Genomic DNA, 23,262 nt, shown 5'->3' with positions numbered 1-23,262 from the left:
CAAATGACGATGGATATGTTCGAAACTTGGCACACAGACCCAACATGATCAGCTTCAAATAGTGGTGGGGTTTGGGGGAAATTGACCTTGATTTGGGGCAATTGCAGTTCACCTACATCCAAAGAGGACGGTGAACACAAATGACGATGGATATGTACCAAACTTGGCACACAGACCCAACATGATCAGCTTCGAACAATGGTGGGGTTTGGGGGAAATTGACCTTGATTTTGGGGAGTTGTAATTCACTTGCATCCAAAGAGCTCTGTGAACACAAATGACGATGGATATGTACCAACAGTGGTGGAATTTGGGGGAATTGTAGTTCACCCACATCCAAAGAGGCCAGTGAACACAAACAATGATGGATATGTACACAGACCCCACGTGTCCAGCTTTGAATACTGGCGGTGTTTGGGGGGAATTGACTTTCGATTCTGGGAGTTGGAGTTCTCCCGCATGCACCCACTGTGAACTCTAGAGGACAAGTGTGGACCAAACTTGGTAGTGTCATAAAGCTTGGTCTTGGCGGGACAGCCCTGCCCGCCTGAGCTGCTGGCCATGCACTTCCTCGTCGCCGTGCAAACAAAGCAGGCGTGCGGTGGGGATGCGGGCGCGGCGCGGAGCGGATGCCTGGCTGGCCGGTCCGCCCGATGCCCGGGGCCCGATGCCGCGCCGCCGCAACGCCAGCAGCCTGTTCCCCTTCTTCACGGAGCTGAAGGGCGGCAACGGCGTGGCGCTGACGGTGCTGGAGACGGCGGTGCTGGGCACGGTGCTGGTGCTGGCGGTGGCGGCCAACGGGGCGGCGATCCGCCTGCTGGTGGGGCGGCGGAAGGGCCCGCTGCGCCTCTCGGGCTGCCTGATGCTGAACCTCTTCTGCGCGGACCTGCTCTTCGTGAGCGCCATCCCGCCCATCGCCGTGGTGCGCTGGACCGAGAGCTGGACGCTGGGCGAGGCGCTCTGCCACCTGCTCTTCTACCTGATGAGCCTCAGCGGGAGCGTCACCCTCCTCTCCCTGGCCGCCGTCAGCCTGGAGCGCCTGCTCAGCATCCTCCGCCTCCGCCCCGCCGGGCCCTGCCCCAGGCGCCTCGTCGCCGCCGTCCTGGCCGCCCTCTGGGCCTTCGCCGCCCTCGCCACCCTCCCGCTCTCCCTCTTCTTCACCGTACAGCCCTGCCACACACACGGGAGGGTAAGGCGCCCACGGCACCGGGAAGGAAGGGGGGACACCGCTGCAAGCCTGCCTGGCGCAGGCCGCCGGAAACTTTCGGACTTGGGGGGGGGGAGTCCATGCATTCACTCCCTGGCTGCTTGGTAAAGGAAGGAAGGAAGGAAGGAAGGAAGGAAGGAAGGAAGGAAGGAAGGAAGGAAGGAAGGAAGGAAGGAAGGAAGGAAGGAAGGAAGGAAGGACGGACGAAAGGGTAGAAGGGAATGGAGGAAGGGAGAAGAGGGAAGGAGCGAGGAAAGAATGAAGGATGGAAAGAAGGGAAGGAGGAAGGAAAAAGAGAAGGAAGGAAGAGTGGAAGAGAACGGAGGAAGGGGGCAAGAGGGGAGGAAAGAGGGATGGAAGGAAGGAAGGAAAAAGAGAAGGAAGGAAGGGTAGAAGAGAACGGAGGAAAAGGGGCAAGAGGGGAGGAAAGGGGGAAGGATGGAAGGAAGGAAGGAAAAAGGGAAGGGTGGAAGGGAATGTAGGAAAGTGGAGAGAGGGAAGGAGGAAGGAAAGAGGGATGGATGGATGGAAGGAAAGAAGGAAAAGAGGAAGGAAGAAAGGGTAGAAGGGAATGGAGGAAGGGAGAAGAGGGAAGAAGAGAGGAAAGAGTGAAGGAAGGAAGGAAGGAGGGGAAAGAGGAAGGAAAAAGAGAAGGATGGAAGAGTGGAAGAGAATGGAGGAAGGGGGAAAGAGGGAGGAAAGAGTGAAGGATGGAAGGAAGGAAGGATGAAAGGGTGGAAAGGAATGGAGGGAGGGAGAAAGAGGGAGAGAGGGAAGGAGGGGGGAAAGAGGGAAGGAAGGAAAGACAAAAGGGAAGGAAGGATGGAAGGGATGGAGGAAGGAAGGAAGGAAGGAAGGAAGGATAGAAGGGTGGAAGGGAATAGAGGAAGGGGGAAAGAAAAAAGAGAAAGAAGGAAGGATGGGTGGAAGAGAATGGAGGAAGGGGAAAAGCAAGAGAGGGAAGGAGGGAAGGAGGGAGGAAAGAGAAGAGGGAAGGATGGAAGGAAGGGGAGAAGGAAGGAAGGAAAAGGAGAAGGAAGGAAGGATGAAAGGGTGAAAGTGAATGGAGGGAGGAAGAGGGAGAGAGGGAAGGAGGGGGGAAAGAGGGAAGGAAGGAAAGACAAAAGGGAAGGAAGGAAGAATGGAAGGGATGGAGGAAAGAAGGGTGGAAGGGAATGGAGGAAGGGAGAGAGGGAAGGGGGGAGGAAAGAGGGAAGGAAGGAACAAAGGGAAGGAGGAAGGAAGGTGGAAGGAAATGGAGGCAAGGGGGCGAGAGGAAAGGAAGGAGGAAAGATGGAAGGAGGGAAGGAAAGGAAGGATGAAAGAAAGAAAGAAGGACAAAAGTGTAGAAGGGAATTGAGGGGGGGGGAGAAATAAAGAGTGTGGGATGGAGGGAGGAAAGAGGGAAAGAAGGGAAGACAAAAGGGAAGGAAAGATGAAAGGGTGGAAAGGAAGGATGCAGGGAAGGGAAGGAGGGATGAAAAAGGGAAGGAAGGAAGAACTAAAGGGTGGAAGGGAATGGAGGGAGGGAGGGAGGGCCCCTTCTACACTGCTATATAATCCAGATTATCTAAACAGATGATCCTCATTATCTACTTGAACTTTGATTATATGTGTCTACCCTGCCATATAATCCAATTCAAAGTACATAATTTGGATTTCATATGGCAGTGTAGAAGGGGCCTATGTAATGTGATTTTTGTTCCTGGGCTATAAACATCATTTCCTAATTGGTTCTATCATAAAAACATGGGAAAAGTTTATTAAAGTACAAAAACATTTTTTTTTTTGTGAAACATCCTGCTGTAGCACACTTTGCTTTAGTTTTTCAATGAATATCTCATCAAGTCTCAACCAATTCAACATAGTTTGTGGCAGCCCCAAAAACAAAGTTTTTTTGGAGTATAACAACTACTTTCAAAGGACATACCACACAATAAAACAAGAACAGAAACATTTAGTTATTTATTTTATAGTATTTGATAACCGCCCCTCTCAGCCTTCCGGCGACTCGAGGCAGTTTACATTTTGTTGCATAGTGTAATCTGGATTATATGACAGTGTGAATCCAGCCTCAGGATTCCATCGCACTGACTCACGGCAGTTAAAGTGGTGTCTAGTTGCATTCATTCTACGGTGCAGATGCATCCAAGGAGCCAGCATAATATGATTTAGGACACTGAGAGACCAGGGTTCAAATCCAGGTCCCACTTATGGTGACTCTAAGGCCTCTTCGACACAGTTTTATAAAATCCAGATTATCTGTTTTGAAGTGGATTATCTGGCAGTGTAGACAATTGTAGACAATTGTAGACAATTCAAAGCCTAGAATGTGGATTATCTGCCTTGATATTCTGGATTATATGACAGCGTCAAAAGATCCTAAGGCCCCTTCTACACCCCAGGATCCGATCCCTAGATTATCTGCTTTGAACTGGATTATATGAGTCTACACTGCCAGATAATCTAGAATCAGATCCTGGGATATATAGGGCAGTTCTGATACAGCCTCAGGCCTCTTCTACACTGCCATATAAAATCCAGATCTTTGAACTGGATTATAGGGCAGCGTAGACTCATATAATCCAGTTCAAATCAGATAATTTGGATTATCTGCTTTGATAGTATGGATTATAGAAGTGGGCTCAGTTTTCATTCTGACCTGAAAACTCTCCATCTACTATACTTAACATTTGCTAGCAAATGACCAAACGGCTTCTTTAAATAACAGGTGGACTAACTGAGGATATCTTAAGGATGTAGATAAGCGTTGTGCCCATTACATCCTGCTGTAGTTTCCATTTCAATTTTCCCTATCTCAGTTGCTGCCATATTTATTGCCAAAATGATCCCTTTGTTTCTTCAAAGCACCTTTCTGCAATAATATTTTTTTTGTTGTGTCAGGAGCAACTTGAGAAACTGCAAGTTGCTTTTGGTGTGAAAGAATTGGCCGTCTGCAAGGACGTTGCCCAGGGGACGCCCGGATGTTTTGATGTTTTACCATCCTTGTGGGAGGCTTCTCTCATGTCCTCACATGAGGAGCTGGAGCTGATAGAGGGAGCTCATCCACTCTCTCCCTGGATTTGAACCTGCGACCTGTCGGTCTTCAGTCCTTCCGGCGCAGGGCTTTAACCCACTGCGCCACCGGGGGCTAGCAATAATAATTGATAATCTGGTAATTGGATTGGGACCATAGGACAGTTACATCCCACAAAATGTGTGTGTGTGTGTGTGTGTGTGTGTGTGTGTGTGTATTTCTGTATTTCATCTAGCATAAGGAAGAGAGACAAGAAGCAGTTGCTAGTTCAATTTTCTCACTTTACCAAGACAATTCTGAGACGTTACTGTGATGTTTCCCCTTGTTTTCAGTGAGGTTTGCTCCCAGGTCAGTGAGCAAAAATGGAGGGCAGACTTATCTGGAGCAGAGCTTTCAACATTATAGTGTTGCTATGAAGTGGTAGTAGCATTTATTTCTTTGGACTATGGCCTCCAGAACTTCTCAGCCATGCTGAATGCAGGATTCTGGAAAATTTAATCCAAAACATAACCTTCTCATATGGCAAAAGCTATCTATTTAATATACTTCTTTGCAGAACTTACCTTGACCCAGAAATCCTTAACTGAACGTCCTTTGGCAGAATGGGGAGGACAATCAGCTAAGAAAACATTGTGCAGCCTAGGACACTGAATGTAGATCAGCGTTTCTCAACCTGGGGGTCGGGACCCCTGGGGGGGTCGCAAGGGGGGTGTCAGAGGGGTCGCCAAAGACCATCAGAAAATGCAGTATTTTCTGTTGGTCATGGGGTTCTGTGTGGGAAGTTTGGCCCAATATATTGTTGGTGGGGTTCAGAATGCTCTTTGATTGTAGGCGAACTATAAATCCCAGCAGCTACAACTCCCAAAATGTCAAGGTCTATTTTCCCCAAACTCCACCAGTGTTCACATTTGGGCATACTGAGTATCCATGCCACGTTTGGTCCATCATTGTTTGAGTCCACAGTGCTCTCTGGATGTAGGTGAACTACAACTCCAAAACTCAAGATCAATGCCCACCCAACCCTTCCAGTATTTTCTTTTGGTGGGAGTTCAGCGTGCCAAATTTGGTTCAATTCCATTGTTGTTGGAGTTCAGAATGCTGTTTGATTGTAAGTGAACTATAAATCCCAGCACCACAACTCCCAAATGACAAAATCAATCCCCCTCCCAACCTCACTAGTATTCAAACTTGGGCATATCAGGTATTTGTGCCAAATTTGGTCCAGTGAATGAAAATAGATCCTGTATATCAGATGTTTACTTTACAATTAATAACAATAGCAAAATTACAGTTATGAAGTAATGGCAAAAATAATGTTATGGTTGGGGGTCACCTTAATTGTATTAAGGCAGTGGTTCTCAACCTTCCTAATGCCGTGACCCCTTAATACAGTTCCTTATGTTGTGGTGACCCCCAACCATAACATTATTTTCATTGCTACTTCACAACTATAATTTTGCTCCTGTTATGAATCATCTTGTAAATATCCAATATGCAGTATGTATTTTCATTCATTTGGCACAAATACTCAATACGCCCAAATTTGAATACTGGTAGGGTTGAGGGGAGGATTGATTTTGTCATTTGGGAGTTGTAGTTGCTGGGATTTATAGTTCACCTACAATATCAAAGAGCATTCTGAACTCCACCAATGATGGAATTGAACCAAACTTGGGACACAGAGCTCCCATGACCAACAACAAATTCTGGAAGAGTGTGGTGGGCATTGACCTTGGGTTTTGGAGTTATGGTTTACCTACATCCAGAGAGCACTGATGCATCTGGACCAAACTTGGCATGAATACTCAATGTGACCAAATGTGGACACTTGTGCAGTTTGGGGAAGATAGACCTTGGCATTTGGGAGTTGTAGTGGCTGGGATTTATAGTTCACCTATAATCAAAGAGCATTCTGAACTCCACCAATGATAGAATTGGGCCAAACTTCCCACACGGAAACCCCGCGACCAACAGAAAAGACTGTGTTTTCCAATGGTCTTTGGTGACCCCTCTGACACCCACTCGCGACCCCGCTAGGGGTCCCGACCCCCAGGTTGAGAAACACTGTATTAAGGGGTTGCGGCATTTGGAAAGTTGAGAACCACTGATGTAGATAATGGGGATTTAGTTCCTTTGCTACCAAGATGGGCTCAGTGTGTTGGTGACAAAAGCATATGTTGCTCTGTCCTTTCTGTCCACTTCTGTGTGAACCAGGCAGGTTGGGAAGCATATTCTTGCTTTTCCAGTACAGAAACCAAACAGTCTAGTAGTATTTGCAGGCTGGCAGTGTGAAGAAAAGGTCACTCCATTCCTTCGTGATAACTTTTTTTGGTAATTTCTTGTTTGTTGTTGTTCACTCATTCAGTCATTTCCGACTCTTCGTGACCTCATGGACCAGCCCATGCCAGAGCTCCCTGTCAGCCGTCACCACACCCAGCTCCTTCAAGGTCAAGCTAGTCACTTCAAGGATCTCATCCATCCATCTTGCCCTTGGTTGGCCCCTCTTCCTTTTTCCTTCCATTTTCCCCAGCATAATTGTCTTCTCTAAGCTTTCCTTTCTTCTCATGATGTGGCCAAAGTACTTCATTTTTGCTTCTACTATCCTTCCCTCCAATGAGCAGTCGGGCTTTTTCCAGTTATATAGGAGAGGATATTTATATTCCACCCTTCTCTCAGAGGGAGTCAGAGTGGATTACAACATATAAAAAGACACAGGCAAACACTCAACGCCTTGTTACAATGAAATACAATGAAAGACAAATACACAGAGAAAGGCAAAGGCTTCTTCTTTCATTTCCAGCTCTGGAGGTGGTGCTCATTTCCGGCTCTGGGGGAGGTGCTCATCTCTATTTCCAAGCCAAGGATCCTGAGTTGTCCGTAGACACCTCCTGGTTGTGTAGCCAGCATGAAGTTCCCCCAAAGCTGAGAATCCAGAGTTGGATGATTCTTAATACTAGAATGTGAATGGCCTACATGCACGAGCATCACAATTGTTTAAGGCAGTGGTTCTCAACCTTCCGAATGCTGCAACCCCTTAATACCGTTCCTCATGTTGCAGTGATCCCCAACCATAAAATTACTTTTGGTGCTACTTCATAACTGTAATTTTGCTATTGTTATGAATCGTAATTTAAATATCTGATATGCAGGGTGTATTTTCATTCACTGGACCAAACTGGGCACAAATACCTGATACACCCAAATCTGAATACTGGTGGAGTTGGTGGGGGGTGCGTGGGGGGGGGGGTGATTTTGTCATTTGAGAGTTGTAGTTGCTGGGATTTATAGTTCACCTACAACCAAAGAGCATCCTGAACTCCACCAATGATGGAATTGAACCAAACTTGGCACACAGACCTCCCGTGACCAACAGAAAATACTGGAAGGGTTTGGTGGGCATTGACCTTGAATTTTAGAGTTGTAGTTCACCTACATCCAGAAATCACTGTGGAATCAAACAATGATAGATCTGGACCAAACTTGGCACGGATACTCAATATGCCCAAATGTGAACACTGTTGGAGTTTGGGGAAAAATAGACCTTGACCTTTGGGAGTTGTAGTTGCTGGGATTTATAGTTCACCTACAATCAAAGAGTATTCTGAACTCCACCAACGGTAGAATTGGGCCAAACTTGGCACACAGAACCCCCATGACCAACAGAAAATACTGTGTTTTCTGATGGTCTTTGGCAACCCCTCTGATGCCCCTCGCGACCCCCCCCCCCAGGGGTCCCGACCCCCAGGTTGAGAAACACTGGTTTATGGCAAGCCAGGTTTATTCAGGCTCCTTCTACACTGCCATAAAAATCCAGATTATCTTCTTGAACTGGATTATATGACAGTGTAGATGTATATAATCCATTTCAAAGCAAATAATGTGGATTACCTGTTTTGATAATCTGCATTATATGACAATGTAGACGGGACTTCAGTCTTGATGTAGACAGTATAGTGAGCCATTGTTGTCCATTGGACTTTGATTCAAGGACTCCATGAATGCCTAAATCAATAGATCAGGGGTCCTCAAACTAAGACCTGGGGGCCGGATACGGCCCTCCAAGGTCATTTACTCTGCCCTCACTCAGGGTCAACTTAAGTCTGCAATGACTTGAAAGCACAACAATAACAATCCTATCTCATCAGCCAAAGCAGGTCCACACTTCCTGTTGAAATACTAATAAGTTTATATTCGTTAAAATTATTCTTCATTTTAATTATAATATTGTTTAAAGTGTTTTTTGCACTACAAATAAGATATGTGCAGTGTGCATATGAATTCATTCATGCTTTTTTCAAATTATAATCCGGCCCTCCAATAGTTTGAGGAACTGTGACCTGGCCCTCTGTTTAAAAAGTTTGAGGACCCCTGTTACAGCTGTTAAAGGCCCATTGTTTACAATGGCACAGTAAAATGATATCCCTTATATAACATTGCAAAATTAAGGTTAGTCTTGTGAATGTTTTAAAAATGTTTTCCTGCTGTGGTCGGTGGAATACATGGATATAAAACCCATGGATATGGTGGGCCAACTGTAGTTAGCTAGATGTGTTAATGGTGTATGGTAGATTCCTCTTATGCAGTTCGTTACCGACGCTGGAATCAAACCTCTGTAAGGCTTGCTTTAATCCTGTCAATAATATTATCATTCTTGTTTTACTGACCTGGGTATTATTTCCAAAATAAAAATGTACTCAATATGCAAAAAAAAAAAAAATGCGACAGCAGAAAAAGTAATAGTGGCAGTGCCCTATGTGGACCGCAGACCGGTCTGAATTGGACCTGATTCTGCTGTCCATTCTGTCCCAAAACTATAGGATACTCCAGAGTTTCAAGCAAACTCTGGAAGATCCCTAGACTTTTCCTGAAGTGAGGTAAAATCTACAATATTTATTTATTTATTTATTTATTTGGACCATTTCCACCCCGCCCTTCTAACCCTCGAGGGGGGACTCAGGGCGGCGAATACAGGCAACTATTCAATGCCAACAGTATCAAAACAACAATATAAAACAGGAATATAAAATCCATTACGTAACAATTAAGCAGTGACATTAATAAAAATTACATAACCACATAGAGCAGATCACAGAATCACAGGTCATAAAGCCATTCCAATTTTCAAACAAACCTATTGTCTGAGTTCGGTGCCTAAAGTGCTGTTGTGCCCACTAGCCAAAGGCCTGGCTCCAAAACCATGTATTTAGTTTTTTCCTAAAAGTAAGGAGGGAGGATGCCGATCTAATCTCACTGGGGAGCGAATTCCACAAGCAGGGGGTCACCACCGAGAAGGCCCTGTCCCTCATCCCCACCAGACGTTTTTGAGACACTGGTGGGACCGAGGGCAGGGCCTCCACAGTAGATCTTAAATTACGAGGTGGAACATAGAGAGAGATACGTTCGGATAAGTAAGCTGGGCCGGAGCCGTATAGGGTTTTATAGGCCAAGACCAGAATTGTGCTCGGAGGTGGACCGGCAGCCAGTGGAGCTGATGCAGCAGGGGGGTGGTATGCTCCCTGTATGATGCTCCAGTAAGTAATCTGGCTGCTGCCCGTTGGACTAGTTGAAGTCTCCGAACAGTCTTCAAAGGCAACCCCACGTAGAGTGTGTTGCAGTAATCTATTTGGGATGTAACCAGAGCGTGGACCAGAAGTGGAAGAACATCGTAAAGAGAACCATGAGCCAACTCAGAGTAACTCTAGCTGTTGATACCCATGTACACAAGTCTTTACAGTAGACCTATTGAAATAAATGGGATTTAAATTATCATGACCAATCTAACTTACAGTGATTAGAATGAATCCATTCTAAGTATATCCAAATATTAATCCAAGACAATGTGGACAAAACAATATTTGCTGATGAACTGATGATCTGATTTTGAAAAGTCATTGTTTACTGTTGTAAAGGAGAGGTTGTACTATTCATGTGGAAGAACACACAAATTCTGTTGTACTTAAATATTTGTGAGAATGAACTTAACATATAGAAAAGCAGCGTTCAATGCAAACCACAGTAGACATCAGGAGAGTATACTCAGGCCCTTTCTACACTGCCATATAAAATCCAGATTATCTGCTTTGAACTGGATAATATAGCAGTGTAGAAGGGGTCTCGGTAGGGCATATTGTCATACCTTCTCCTTTTCTTCATATCTTACACCTGTTGCTTTAAGGAAATCAGATTTAATGCAAGTAAAATGACATTAAAATAGCTTCTTGTATTTGTTAAGTGATTTTATTACGATGCCATAATCATTTAGTCCCAATCATTTTTGCTTTCCATATCTTGTCAGTTTATACATCTTTATTTGAGCGTACGCCCTATTGCCGTAATAAATGTATTTTGCTTATTAACTATTTCCATACGTCTTGTTTGGTTAGTGATGATCTGTGTTCAGAACAGGCACCAGGCCAGAACAAATTGATATATTGCTCGCAAACTTTATAGTGAAGGCAAATAACCAAACAAATTGCTTACAGAGCTTTTGTCCATTCCTTCCAGGAAGTGTACATTTGCACCTTGATGTGGCCCAGCACTGCAGGAGAAATCTCATGGGATGTGTCTTTTGCCGTCGTGGTCTTCCTCGTACCCGGACTTGTGATTGTAATAAGTTATTCAAAGATTTTACAGGTATTTATTTATTTATTTACTGTATTTGTATACCGCCCTACTCAGCACTCAGGCAACTCAGGACAGTTTACAATGGCAATGATTCGATGCCCCAAAACACCTTAAAACATTTTAAAACATTAACACAAAATATAAAACCATAACAAGAATGTTAAAACATATTAAAAGATCATTTGAGTGTCTTAATAAAAAACGTTGTCCCATCTCGTCGTCCATTCATTCCAATTCCTATGTCTTTTACCTTGCATTTTCAAACCCTTGCTCAAACAACCAAGTCTTGACTGTTTTCCGAAATGTTAAGAGGGAGGGGCCGAGCTAATGTCCCCAGGAAGGGCGTTCCATAGCTGAGGGGCCTCCACTGAGAAGGCCCTGTCTCTCGTTCCCACCAAACATGTTTATGACGCAGGTGGGATCGAGAGCAGGGCCTCCCCGGACGATCTTAAAGTCCTAGCAGGTTCATAAGGGAAGATGCGTTCAGACAGGTAAATTGGGCCAGAACTGTTTAGGCCTTTATAGGCTAAAGCCTGCACTTTGAATTGTCTCCGGTAGCAGACTGGCAGCCAATGGAGCTGGCAAAACAGAAGAGTTGTATGCTCCCTGAGTGTCGCTCCTGTTATTAATCTGGCTGTCGTCGGTTGGACCATTTGAAGTTTCCGGACAGTCTTCAAAGGCAACCCCACATAAAGCATGTTGCAGTAGTCTATACGGGATGTAACCAGAGCATGGACTACCGTGGCCAAGTCAGACTTCCCAAGGTACAGGTGCAACTGGCACACAAGTTTTAACTGTGCAAATGCTACCCCCCCCCTTTTTTTTTTTAAAAAAAAAAAGAATATTCACTTACATTATTTGAAAGAAGTTGTAATAATAATAATAATAATAACAACAACAACAACAACAATAATACACTTTCTTTATATTCTTCTCTATCTCCCTGAGGGGACCCAGAGCGGATTACAGTATGTACATATATAGGCAAACATTCAGTGCATTTTATACAGTGAAAAACAATGACATACAATACACAAACAAAGGCAATGGTTTCCCTTTCCATCTCCGGCATCTGGAGGCAATGCTCAACTCTGGCCATGAGGAGGTCTCTTGTTCCATTTTCTATGCCGAGGAACCTGTTGTCTGTAGACCCCTCCTGGTCGAGTTGCATGGACGCCTTTTACCTTCCCATCAAGGCGGCATCTATTGATCTACTCACATTGCATGTTTTTGAATTGCTAGGTTGGCAGAAGCTAGGGCAAACAATGGGAGCTCACCCCGACCAATTGCTTTGAACTGCTAACCTTCCAGTCAAAGTTTTTCTGCAGTTAGCGGTTTAGCCTGCTGTATTACTACTGCCCCTATACCCCAGAAACTTCATTTTTGTGGCTGCCACAAACTATGTTGAATTGGTTTAGACTCAATGAGATATTCATTGAAAAACTATAGCAAAATGTGCTGCATGATGTCCCACAAGCCTAAGCGGTGTTGTGCTTTGCTTCTACAGTGTTGCTAAAGTTCTGGTGATGAAAATTTCAGACAAAACTTTGTAACAAAACTTTCAAAATATCATTATAAATTTACGTTCCTAATTGGTTCTGTTATAAAAACTGTCAATAATGAAATAATCATGAAATTTTGAAAGTTTTGTTAGAGTTCTGAAATTTTCACCACCACAACTTTAGCAACACTGTAGAAGCAAAGCACCAGCGCCCCCTAGTTTTGTAAGTACTTTAGAACCATGGATTGCTCATGCCTAATACACATATAAGGCAAACATTCAATGCCTTTTACACACTAAACAAACGACATACAATACACAGACAGGTAAAAGCCTTCCCCTTCCATCTCCAGCGTCTGGAGGTGATGCTCAACTCCGGCCATGGGGAGGTGCTCTTGTTCCATTTCTCCATACCGAGGAGCCTGTTGTCCATAGACGTCTCCCGACAGCCCTAGCTTCTACCAGCCTAGCAGTTCGAAAGCATGTAATGTGAGTAGATTAATAGATACCTCCTTGGAAGAAAGTAAAAGGGCACCCCATGTGCCCCATGAGTTTCCGGCATTTATGCATGGGACACCCTTTTACCTTCCCGCCAAGGCAGTACCTATTGATTTACTTGCATTACATGCTTTCAAACTGCTAGGTTGGCAGAAACTAGGGCCGACAGTTGGGACCTCACCCCGACTCACAGCTCTGAATTGCTAACCCTCCGATCAACAGATTTCCTACAGTTTAGCAGTTTAACCCGCTGTGCTACAGCAGCCCTATAGCATACTTACAGCAACACACACATACACATTTTTGACATTTCACTAGCAATTTCTCTCTATGAAATCCTCTTGACGCTGACATCTTAATCCCTGGAACACAGTTTTGCAGATATATTATTTATGCATTGCCTATGGAAAAAGCCCTCCTCCCAATTGATGTTCATTGCAATGGCCAAACCGGGGCACAGAGAACTGCTGTGAAGAAGATATACCATCCATATCCCATCTTTTCCTGGTAGATGGTGCTAGAGAGCCACGCATGGATTAAAATCCCCAGAAGTCAGGATACTGAACATAATTTCTCTACAAAATTATGTTTGGTACCATGACAACATTTTGGAAGAGCCAAATTAAGAGAAATCAATATTTAAAAGAACACTGTCCTTTGTGATTAATGCCATGTCCATTTGCAATTCAGTAATTTTATGTGAATTAAGGAGTGTATTGTGATGAAGAACCTAAGAAGCTATCTTATATTGAGTTTCTTTAATTAATGTTTGTTGTAGTTTATATCTATTAAATTTACACCAAGCACTTCTATTAAAAAAAAACTAGGAATAAGCTAGGAATAAACTATGAACATGCAATAAGCTACCTTAAAGTGAGTTAGGGCCCTTCCACACAGCCCAGAATATCAGGGCAGAAAATCCCACAATATCTGCTTTGAACTGGGCTTTCTTGAGTTCACATTGCAATATATTCCAGTTCAAAGCAGAAAATGTGAGATTTTATTCAGCTGTGTGGAAGGAGCCTTAGACTGTTGATACATCTGAGTGGACCATTTCTCCCAATCCAAAGTGGACAAAGTGTTCTAGACATTGGGATCTTTTTCATTCATAGCCATTAGGATCTTTTTCATTCATAAACATTAGCCAGGTCCAAAAAAGTTGAAATACCAAATTTTGAGAACTTTATGCAATCTGATATTTTTACCCATACTTGCACAAATGATCTCTGGTGTTTTCTCCAAGTTTCTTGTTTAGAAAGGAGTTTTCTAAAACTGTGTTTTCTACATCACCATGGCTTAGATTAGGGGTCCTCAAACTAAGGCCCGGGGGCCAAATATGGCCGTCCAAGGTCATTTACCCGGCCCTCGCTCAGGGTTAACTTAAATCTGAAATGACTTGAAAGCCACAACAACAACAAAAATCCTATCTCATCAGCCAAAAGCACTTCCCATTGAAATACTAATAAGTTTATATTTGTTAAAATTGCTCTTTATATTAATTATTGTATTGTTTTTAAGTGTTTATTGCACAACAAATAAGATATGTGCAATGTGCATAGGAATTCATTCATGGTTTTTTTTTTCAAATTAAAATCCGGCTCTCCAACAGTTTGTGCGACTGATCTGGCCCTCTGTTTAAAAAGTTTGAAGACCCCTGGCTTAGATAGTATGTATTTTATCATCATTTCTCCTCTGGAGGAAGGCCTTCTTTGCAGGTGGGCTGTACAGTGAAACCTCGCAAGCTAATCAACTTATGAGTTTTTTGAAATATGACCCATTGCTTGGTCATTTTTTTTGCATTGACACACAAGCCAAGATTTGAGTTACAAGCTAGCACGAAAGTATGCCACCCTCCATCTTAAGCAGGGCTTTAAGAGAGCAGCCAGGAAAGCTCCTTGCTCTTGTCCTTGCTGTTATTTCTGCAATCCCAGGGCTTTGAAAGATTGTAGAAAACTGAGGGGTCAGGAGTCTGTCATCAGTAAACTTTGACCCTGATTAAAATAGGCAAGTTACACAGATACCTGTTGTTCTAACTGATCATTGCAGAAGAATTTTACTGAAGTTTCTCACTATAGCAGGAAAAGGAAATTTACGTTATTGACTTATAACCTTCCAACCCTGCTCCCTTCTCCAATCCCGAGAGATCATCCCTTCCCCTTCCCCTTCCCCTTCCCCTTCCCCTTCCCTTTCCCCTTCCCCTTCCCCTTCCCCTTCCCCTTCCCCTTCCCCTTCCCCTTCCCCTTCCCCTTCCCCTCCCCCTCCCCCCTCCCCTTCCCCTTCCCCTTCCCCTTCCCTTTCCCCTCTCCACCCCACCCCATCCTACCCTACTTTACCCTATCCTAAATAAATCCAGTTTATTTATTTACATTTTCTTTTTTTATGCATTACAATTTGTTCACATTATTTGTTTTTTTATAAAGTACAGTTTTCTTATTTAAAAACACATAACAAAAATTAGTGTGGCATTTAGGGGGTTGGAACGGATTAATAGCATTTCAATTCATTTCAGTGGGGAAATTTCATTTGACATAAGAACAGTTTGAGTTAAGAGCTCTGTCACAGAACAAATTAAACTTAGCAGGCCCGTAGCCAGGATTTCAATTCGGGGGGGGGGGGGGGTTGAGTTTGTTTCGGGGGGGGGGGCTGAGTCTGAGTGAAAGAGGGTCTACCCTAGCAAACCTTTTGTATCATTACCCCAATACCCCCATGCATATGGGATATATTGAGTATGGTGATCAGATCATGATAGGAATAAACATAGCAGTTTAAATAATGCACCAGTAAGGCCTTTTCGTGAACCACCATGCAAATTTCGGGGGGGGGGGGGCTGAAGCCCCCCAAGCCCCCCCCCCCCAGTTACATTCCTGAGTCAAGGTATCACTATTCTCATGTGGGAAAGGTGGGCACAGCATCTTAACACTTGGACACATTGGGCAGTTGGCCGGGGACCCCACAAGCATAGGGACCCCATGCTAATCTATGCACAGACTGGAATTAAACATGAATATTTGATCATCCATCTCAACATTGAAATCCTTGGCTTGCGGCAGACAGTTAATATGTTTGCGTAAGCAAGATAAATGTTAACATGTTATTTCTCGCAATGTTATAGAAGCAGAATATTGTAATAGATTCACTGGAGGCAATTAATAGCTGGGGACAACAGTTGTTGACAATGCGCATTTCCATTATCGGAAGCAGAGTCTTTACTGTTTACATTTAAATTCTTATTCTCATGAGTGGTTGTGTAAGCTGGGTCCAGTGTGGGGCTGTAATACTTTTAAGAGGGCACTTGGTGGACATAACAAATAATAAAGTTCTCCTCTTCCAGTTGCTATAACCTGGCAGACTACATCTCACAGTAATGTGTAAAAGGGAAGTGAAAACCTCTGGAATCAAGTGATTCCAGCAGACCCTAAAAACCAATAGTTTGTTTGTTTGTTTGTATTTACCATATTTCTTCCTTTTTCTCTGAGAATGGCACTCAAGGCAGCTAACAATATTAAAATGAAATAAAACAAATACAAATAAAGTAGATAAGATTAGATCCAAAGGGGAAAGAGATAGCTAACTAATCCCTGATATTATATTTCTAGTGTCCCAGTTCGTAAATTAAAATCTGACTTTAATTCAATAAAATCAATATAAAAATTCCTAGTTTATCTCAAGTGTCACATAGTTAATGAGAAATGATGCCTAAAGAAGGAAAGGCACATATTTCGTGCTCAGTTTATGCAATCACGTATTAGACAAATATAGCTTTCATTTCCCCCCCAAAAGAAGAGGGGAGACGGAAGAACAATGCAGTACAGGTGCATGCAAAACAATTGTCAGAGCAGGAGAAAACAAAGTAAAAGGCATAGAAGAAACCAAATGAAAGGCAATCAGGGGGAAAACCTTTTCATAATATTCAAAAAGTATACAAATCATGATGCAATGGTATTCAATGTTTTCTTCTCTCTTTTCTAAGAGGAAACAAAACTCCTATATGTCCTACTTTATTAAGACCTCATCAGACAGGGTGCTTTTCAGTGGCATACGCTGGTTGACCTTCTCTTTTGTTATGGAGCCCATTGGCTCCCATCCCACAACATAGAGCCACTTTCGTTGGGGCTCCGTTGCGAAGGGGAAGGTAAACCAGCATATGCCATGTCAGCGGCAACACAGGAGGCTTCTCGTATTACTATACATATCATACCAGTTTCAGCTGGTCCAGCGTGCGGCAGCCATATTACTAACTGGAGCGGGTAGCAGGGAGCACACAACGCCCTTGTTGTCCCAGCTTCACTGGCTGCCGATTTGCTACCGGACCCAATTCAAGATGCTGGTCTAAACGGTTCAGGCCCAAAATACCTTTCTGACCGCATCTTGGCCTACGAGCCCACGAGGACCTTGAGATCGTCTGGGGAGGCCCTTCTCTCGATCCCGCCTGCATCACAGGCACGGCTGGCGGGGACGAGGGAGAGGGCCTTCTCGGTGGTGGCCCCCCGGCTGTGGAACACTCTCCCGGCACACATCAGACAGGCGCCCTCCCTCATGTCCTTTCGAAAAAGCCTTAAGACCTGGCTGTTCGAGAGGGCATTTAATTAAGTGCTAAGCAACAACATTACAGTAATGAGAACTGGAATGGTATAAGGAAAATGAGACTGGCTATGATTCTACTAAGAGACGAAGCGGATTTTTATGTAGTTTGTATTTGTTGTATAGTCATATGTTGTTGATACTGGCCTCTGTAACTGTCTTTTTATGTGTACTGTACACCGCCATGAGTCGCCCGTAAGGGCTGAGAATGGCGGTCAATAAGTGCATCTAATAAATAAATAAATAAATAAATATCAGCGGTGGGAAGCCGGGTGGCTGACGCTTTCCGCCATTGGATTGGGCAAGAGGCAAGTCGGGAAATGCAGGGCATGGGGCAACGGGTTTTCCATGCTTCCGACAGGCACCAATGTGTGGCAATTCCAGTGGCAAGTCTGATGAGGTCATAAGTCATAAATTTTCTGACAAAAATTAGCACCCCCCCCCCAAACTGAGTCAACTTATACATAGGTCATTTCTAGAATACGATCCAGCATGTAGGCAAACTTGGCCACGGTGGTCCGTGCTCTCGTTCCATCTAGGATAGACCACTGCAACGCACTCTATGTGGGGTTGCCTTTGAAGACTGCTCGGAAGCTTCAAATAGTCCAATGAGAGGTAGCCAGGTTAATAACTGGGGCAGCATACAGGGAGCATACAACTCCCATGTTACGCCAGCTCTACTGGCTGTCAGTTTGCTACTGCGCACAATTCAAAGTGCTGGCTTTGGCCTATAAAGCCCTAAACGTCCCGGGCCCAAATTACCTGTCCAAACGCATCTCCCCCTAAGAACCATCACGGAGATTAAGATCCTCCAGGGAGGCCCTGCTTTCCGTCCTGCCATTGTCACAGGCACGATTGGTGGGGACAAGAGACAGGGCCTTCTCAGTGATTTCTCCCAGGCTATGGAACTCCCTTCCTGGTGAGATCAGGTCGGCCCCCTCTCTCCTGTCCATTAGAAGGATGGTAAAAACTTGGCCGTGGGACCAAGCTTTCGGGACAGGGCAATAAAGCGGCAATAGGAAAGATGACCAGGCTAATTAGATTTGAAGTGGATGACTAGGACGGTTTTAAATGGTGTATTTTAATATTTTGATAAATATTTTTTAATGTTTATGTATTGTATGTGAATCTGTGTCCCGGCATTGAATGTTTGCCGTGTATATGCTGTGCTCTGCCCTGAGTCCCCTTTGGGGTGAGAAGGGCGGAATATAAATGTTTTAAACAAATAAATAAATAAATAAATAGGCAGTGACAAGATGTAGGGGTTGTTGTGTGCTTTCAAGTCATTTCAGACTTAGGTTGACCCTGAGCAAGGGCCGGGTAAATGACCTTGGAGGACCGTATCCGGCCCTCTGGCCTTAGGACCCCTGGTATAGTGCTTGTATGCAACAAAATTAAGGTTTGTTTTGTGGATTATTCCCCCCTAAATATGTCTGAGTGTGGTTGGTTGAATCTGTGGGCACAAAACCCATGGATATAGAAGGGTGACTGTACTTTTGTCACTGAAAAATAGTAAATATATATAATTTTGAGATGCAATTTACAAATGCAATACACATCATTTATTTTCAAAGCTTTGTGAAAAGTTTGACTAAATTGTTATTGCATGTTTTCATTCAGATTGCAAAAGCATCGCGGAGACGTCTGGATGCGGGCATGGCCTACTCTGTGAGTAGCCACATAAGAATCTCCCGACAGGACTTCAAGCTGCTACGGACTCTATTTGTGTTGATGGTTTCATTCTTTGTCATGTGGAGCCCAATTATCGTCACCATACTCCTCATTTTAGTCAAGGAACTGAAACCAGAGATGAACATCGTGCCTACTTTCTTCTTCTGGGTCATGGCCTTCACATTTTCCAATTCAGTGGTGAATCCAGTTTTATACAACATGGCTCATTTCAAACATGAGTGGAGGAGAATCTTTTTTTGTTGCCCAGGAAGTTCTCGGAGGAAGACTGTGACAGACACTACTCTGAGGCACCATAACAATGGACATTGCTCAGTGTCTGCAATCTCCAGATAACTATTTGCAGTGTTTCTGATAAGGATGATCTGACCAGCTTCTTAAAGATGTGCTAAAATGTACATTTCAGAAGACAAGAAGATTTTGGAAAATACTGGATTTTGCAGCCTTTGCACTAACATCATACCAAATATTGTAGTACTAAGAAATCTACTAGTACTGCAAAGAGGACTTTGCTTCTCTTGCTGTAGCAAGATTAAAGTATACTGTAGTACAGGCAGTTTTGTTCAGAGCATGAGTAAGTTTCACATTTTGCCATGTACTAATGAAAATGACTTTTCTCCCTGCCTCCAGGATCTTCCATACAGAGGATAGCTGCACTTGACGGGAAGCCATGGCACACCTTCTAGAAATGCATAGTTAGGGAAAGAGGGGGGGGGGGGGCGGACAAGGGCATAGCTAAATATTCAGGTATACTTATCAAGATTTACAAAAGAAAATGCTGCTCCAGAGAGACTCAAGCATTGAGCAGAGTTTGTGTGTCTGTGTGTGTGTCAGGAGCGACTTGAAAAACCGCAAATTGCTTCTGGTGTGAGAGAATTGACTGTCTGCCAGGACGTTGCCCAGGGGATGCCCTAATGTTTGATGTTTTACCATCCTTTGGGAAGCTTTTCTCATGCCCCTGCATGGGAAGCTGGAGCTGACAGACGGGAGCTCACCCCGCTCCCTGGATTCGAACCACAGACCATTCGGTCAGCAGTCCTGCCGGCACAAGGGTTTAACCCTTGTGCTCCACAAGGCTCCACATTGAGTACAATACCAATTTTAAGTTATATTATGAGACGCTGTCTACGACCTTTTCTCTAATACTAGATACATGTTGAGTACAATATGACCCTTCATACCTGTACTTTCACCTACCTGCATCTGACAAAATTATCTAGGTTTTTTTTTTATCCTGCAAGTGATTTCATTGTATATTGACATCTGAAGTTACCATAAAGTTGTACTGGAAGATTTGTCAAATTCCTAGAAAAGCTGTAACGCTAGGAATTTTTTAGGTCCTCCGGGGCAACTCTGTGGCAGGCTCTGGCGGAAGTTGTTCATCTCAATATGATTTACTATTATCCACTCTTTTCTTTCTCCAGAGTAAGTTCAGGAAAGTATCCCCTGTGGATATGCGGTGCATGCTATCTATATATATATAAATGCTCTGTGCATAATGAGTACCTTAAAAACAAAAGAACCAAGGAATGAATTCACACCAAATTTGGCAACAAAATGTCTCACAACACAAGGGGTGACCATCACTCAAAAATTATGATTTTGTCATTTGGGAGTTGAAGTTGCTGGGATTTATAGTTCACCTACAATCAAAGAGCATTCTGAATCCCACCAATGATGGAATTGAACCAAACTTGGCACACAGTTCTCCCATGACCAACAGAAAATACTGGAAGGGTTTGGTGGGCAGTGTCCTTTGGTTTTGGAGTTGTAGTTCACCTACATCCAAAGATCACTGTGGACTCAAACAATGATGGATCTGGAGCAAATTCTACAAGAATACTCAATATGCCCAAATGTGAACACTGATGGAGTTTGGGGAAAATAGAATCTTGACATTTGGGAGTTGTAGTTGCTGGGATTTATAGTTCACCTACAATCAAAGAGTATTCTGAACCCCACCAATGACAGAATTGGGGCCAACTTCCCACACAGAACACCCATGACCAACAGAAAATACTTAAGGCCATCCAGTCCAACTCTCTTCACCAGGGCAAGAAAATGCAATCAGAGCCCTCCTGAAAAAGAGCCATTAAATCATAAATATAGATAGATATGATTCACACACACACACACACACACACACACAGATGTAGTATCATAGATTTGAAAGGGACCCCTACAGAAGGACAATTATATGTTGCCTGTTCCAAAGTTGGCAAACCAGACAATCTCCACATCAACACTGACAAAGAAACAAGAAATACTGTTTACCCACAAGCATCAAGACATTACATATATTAGAAACCAACACTTTCTCATTACTTTATTTTCCAGATCACCAGAGTGGGCCACAGCAATGTGTGGCAGGGGACCGCTAGTACTGTATATAGAGGAAATGTGCTTCAATATGTTTCCTGTGTCACATCTTCTTGCCAGTGGAAAAGGGTGTCAAATAATGGAGAGTACACTAGTATGGTGCATATCAGTGCCTAAAAAGTTATTTTCTCAGGCATATATTAAATAAGAGAGTAAGGAACCATGAGTATACGCATCTCAGCCGTTTACTTTATGAGCCGCAGTTGCATGTTCTAATAACATATAGCACAGTAACCTTGTTGAAGCTCAGTGGGCTTGAATCTGGATGGAAGAACAAAATGTACTCAGGGAGGAGAAACACAACCTAGTAAACATTGGTTAAGCAAGAATTAGGAAAGCGGCTCCTCAAGGACATCAGGACTGTGTTGTTTCCTGCTGTGTCCCTTGTTTGTGAAATCAGAGTCTAAAGGCTGTGTGCTTATTTGGAAAGCAACCCAGACTGAGATCCATGACTTTAGTAAAGATTCCGAGAATCAGGTTATATGTGGATATGGTTTTGTGCATCTATCCTCTAAATCAGGGGTCCTCAAACTTTTGAAACAGAGGGCCAGGTCATAGTCCCTCAAAATAGTTGGAAGGCGGGATTATAATTTGAAAAAAAAACTCGAATGAATTCCTATACACGCTGCACATATATTATTTGTAGTGCAAAAACACTTAAAACAATACAATAATTAAAATGAAGAAAAATTTCAACAAATACAAAATTTATTAGTATTTCAGTGGGAAGTGTGGGCCTACTTTTGGCTGATGAGATAGGATTGTTGTTGTGTGCTTTCAAGTTGTTTCAGACTTAGGTTGATCCTAAGTGAGGGCCGGGTAAATGACCTTGGAGGGCTGTATCCGGCCCCCGGGCCATAGTTTGAGGACCCCCTGCTCTAAATAGATCTTTAGTCAAGTACAGGTTGAGCAACTCTTACCTAGAATTCCAAAATCTAGAATTCTCCACAAAATCTGAAATTGCGCACATGGATGGATGAGGTAGTGGCTTCTTCGCTTACTGACGCTTCAGTGTGCACAGACTTCGTTTCATTATTTAAAAATTGTGTATAAAATTGCTCACAGGGGTTGTATATAAGATGTATATTAAACGTAAAGGAATGTCAACTTTGGGCCTCATCTCCAAGACATGTCATTCTGTAAGTAAATGCAAATTCAGGCATTCTGCAATCTAAAATACTGTTTGTCCCAAGCATTTTGGACAAATGATATTCAACCTGTATGTCACAGTAAAGTTGCTTTGAATACTTAATCTCTTTTCCTAAGATGGAAAGGTTCTACTAGTACCGTGGTACCCAACCTCTTTTTTGACCAGGGACCACTTGACCAAGGAGCACTCTCCAACATTAGTACCAAAAGGATTATGAATCGGTTTTTGGTCAACTTTAGATTTCAGTTTGGTTATTTGGGGTGCTGATTCACAAAATTGTATTGGATAGACTACATCAGCTCTAGTTTCTGATATAGAACATATGCCATTCAATAGTCACTATCTGCTCACCCACAGAAAACCATATTTAATACTCTAGAGCTGATGTGGCAGTAGTAATTTTTCGTGAGCCTCTCCCCTCCTGACATCCCTGTTTTATTTGCCGTGTCAGGGCAACCAGCCAATTATATTACATTTCTAACAGAACAAAGCAAACAAACAGACAAAATACAAAATTTGTGAGTTTGATAGTTGATTAAATGTCGTTTGACCAGTATCTGGCCACTTGGAGTGCTTCTGATGTTGCTGCAAGAAGG

General features: G+C 43.5%; 1 protein-coding gene across 1 annotated transcript; it reads left to right on the top strand.

The window, feature by feature from the left end:
• Window positions 1–593: 593 nt before the first annotated feature.
• On the top strand, window positions 594–19,839 carry FFAR4 (free fatty acid receptor 4). The gene is made up of 3 exons (XM_060766829.2): window positions 594–1,189; window positions 10,749–10,877; window positions 19,069–19,839. Exons 1-3 carry the CDS (start codon window positions 608–610, stop codon window positions 19,471–19,473), a joined length of 1,116 nt encoding a protein of 371 aa, XP_060622812.2. The 5' UTR covers window positions 594–607; the 3' UTR covers window positions 19,474–19,839.
• The last annotated feature ends 3,423 nt before the right edge of the window (window positions 19,840–23,262 follow it).

The sequence above is a fragment of the Anolis sagrei genome, chromosome 3 (assembly GCF_037176765.1).
Source record: "Anolis sagrei isolate rAnoSag1 chromosome 3, rAnoSag1.mat, whole genome shotgun sequence".
Classification (NCBI taxonomy): Eukaryota; Metazoa; Chordata; class Lepidosauria; order Squamata; family Dactyloidae; genus Anolis; species Anolis sagrei.
Note: the sequence above shows the minus strand (reverse complement) of the source record. Positions and strands in the feature narration are given on the sequence as shown.

What these genes read in the sequence shown, in the direction of transcription:
- FFAR4 (XM_060766829.2), top strand. Translation starts at nt 608, where the DNA reads ATGCGGGCGCGGCGCGGAGCGGATGCCTGGCTGGCCGGTCCGCCCGAT. An exon ending in CCTGCCACACACACGGGAGG is followed by an intron (nt 1,190 to 10,748) that starts GTAAGGCGCCCA and finishes CATTCCTTCCAG; the next exon opens with GAAGTGTACATTTGCACCTT. An exon ending in GTTATTCAAAGATTTTACAG is followed by an intron (nt 10,878 to 19,068) that starts GTATTTATTTAT and finishes GTTTTCATTCAG; the next exon opens with ATTGCAAAAGCATCGCGGAG.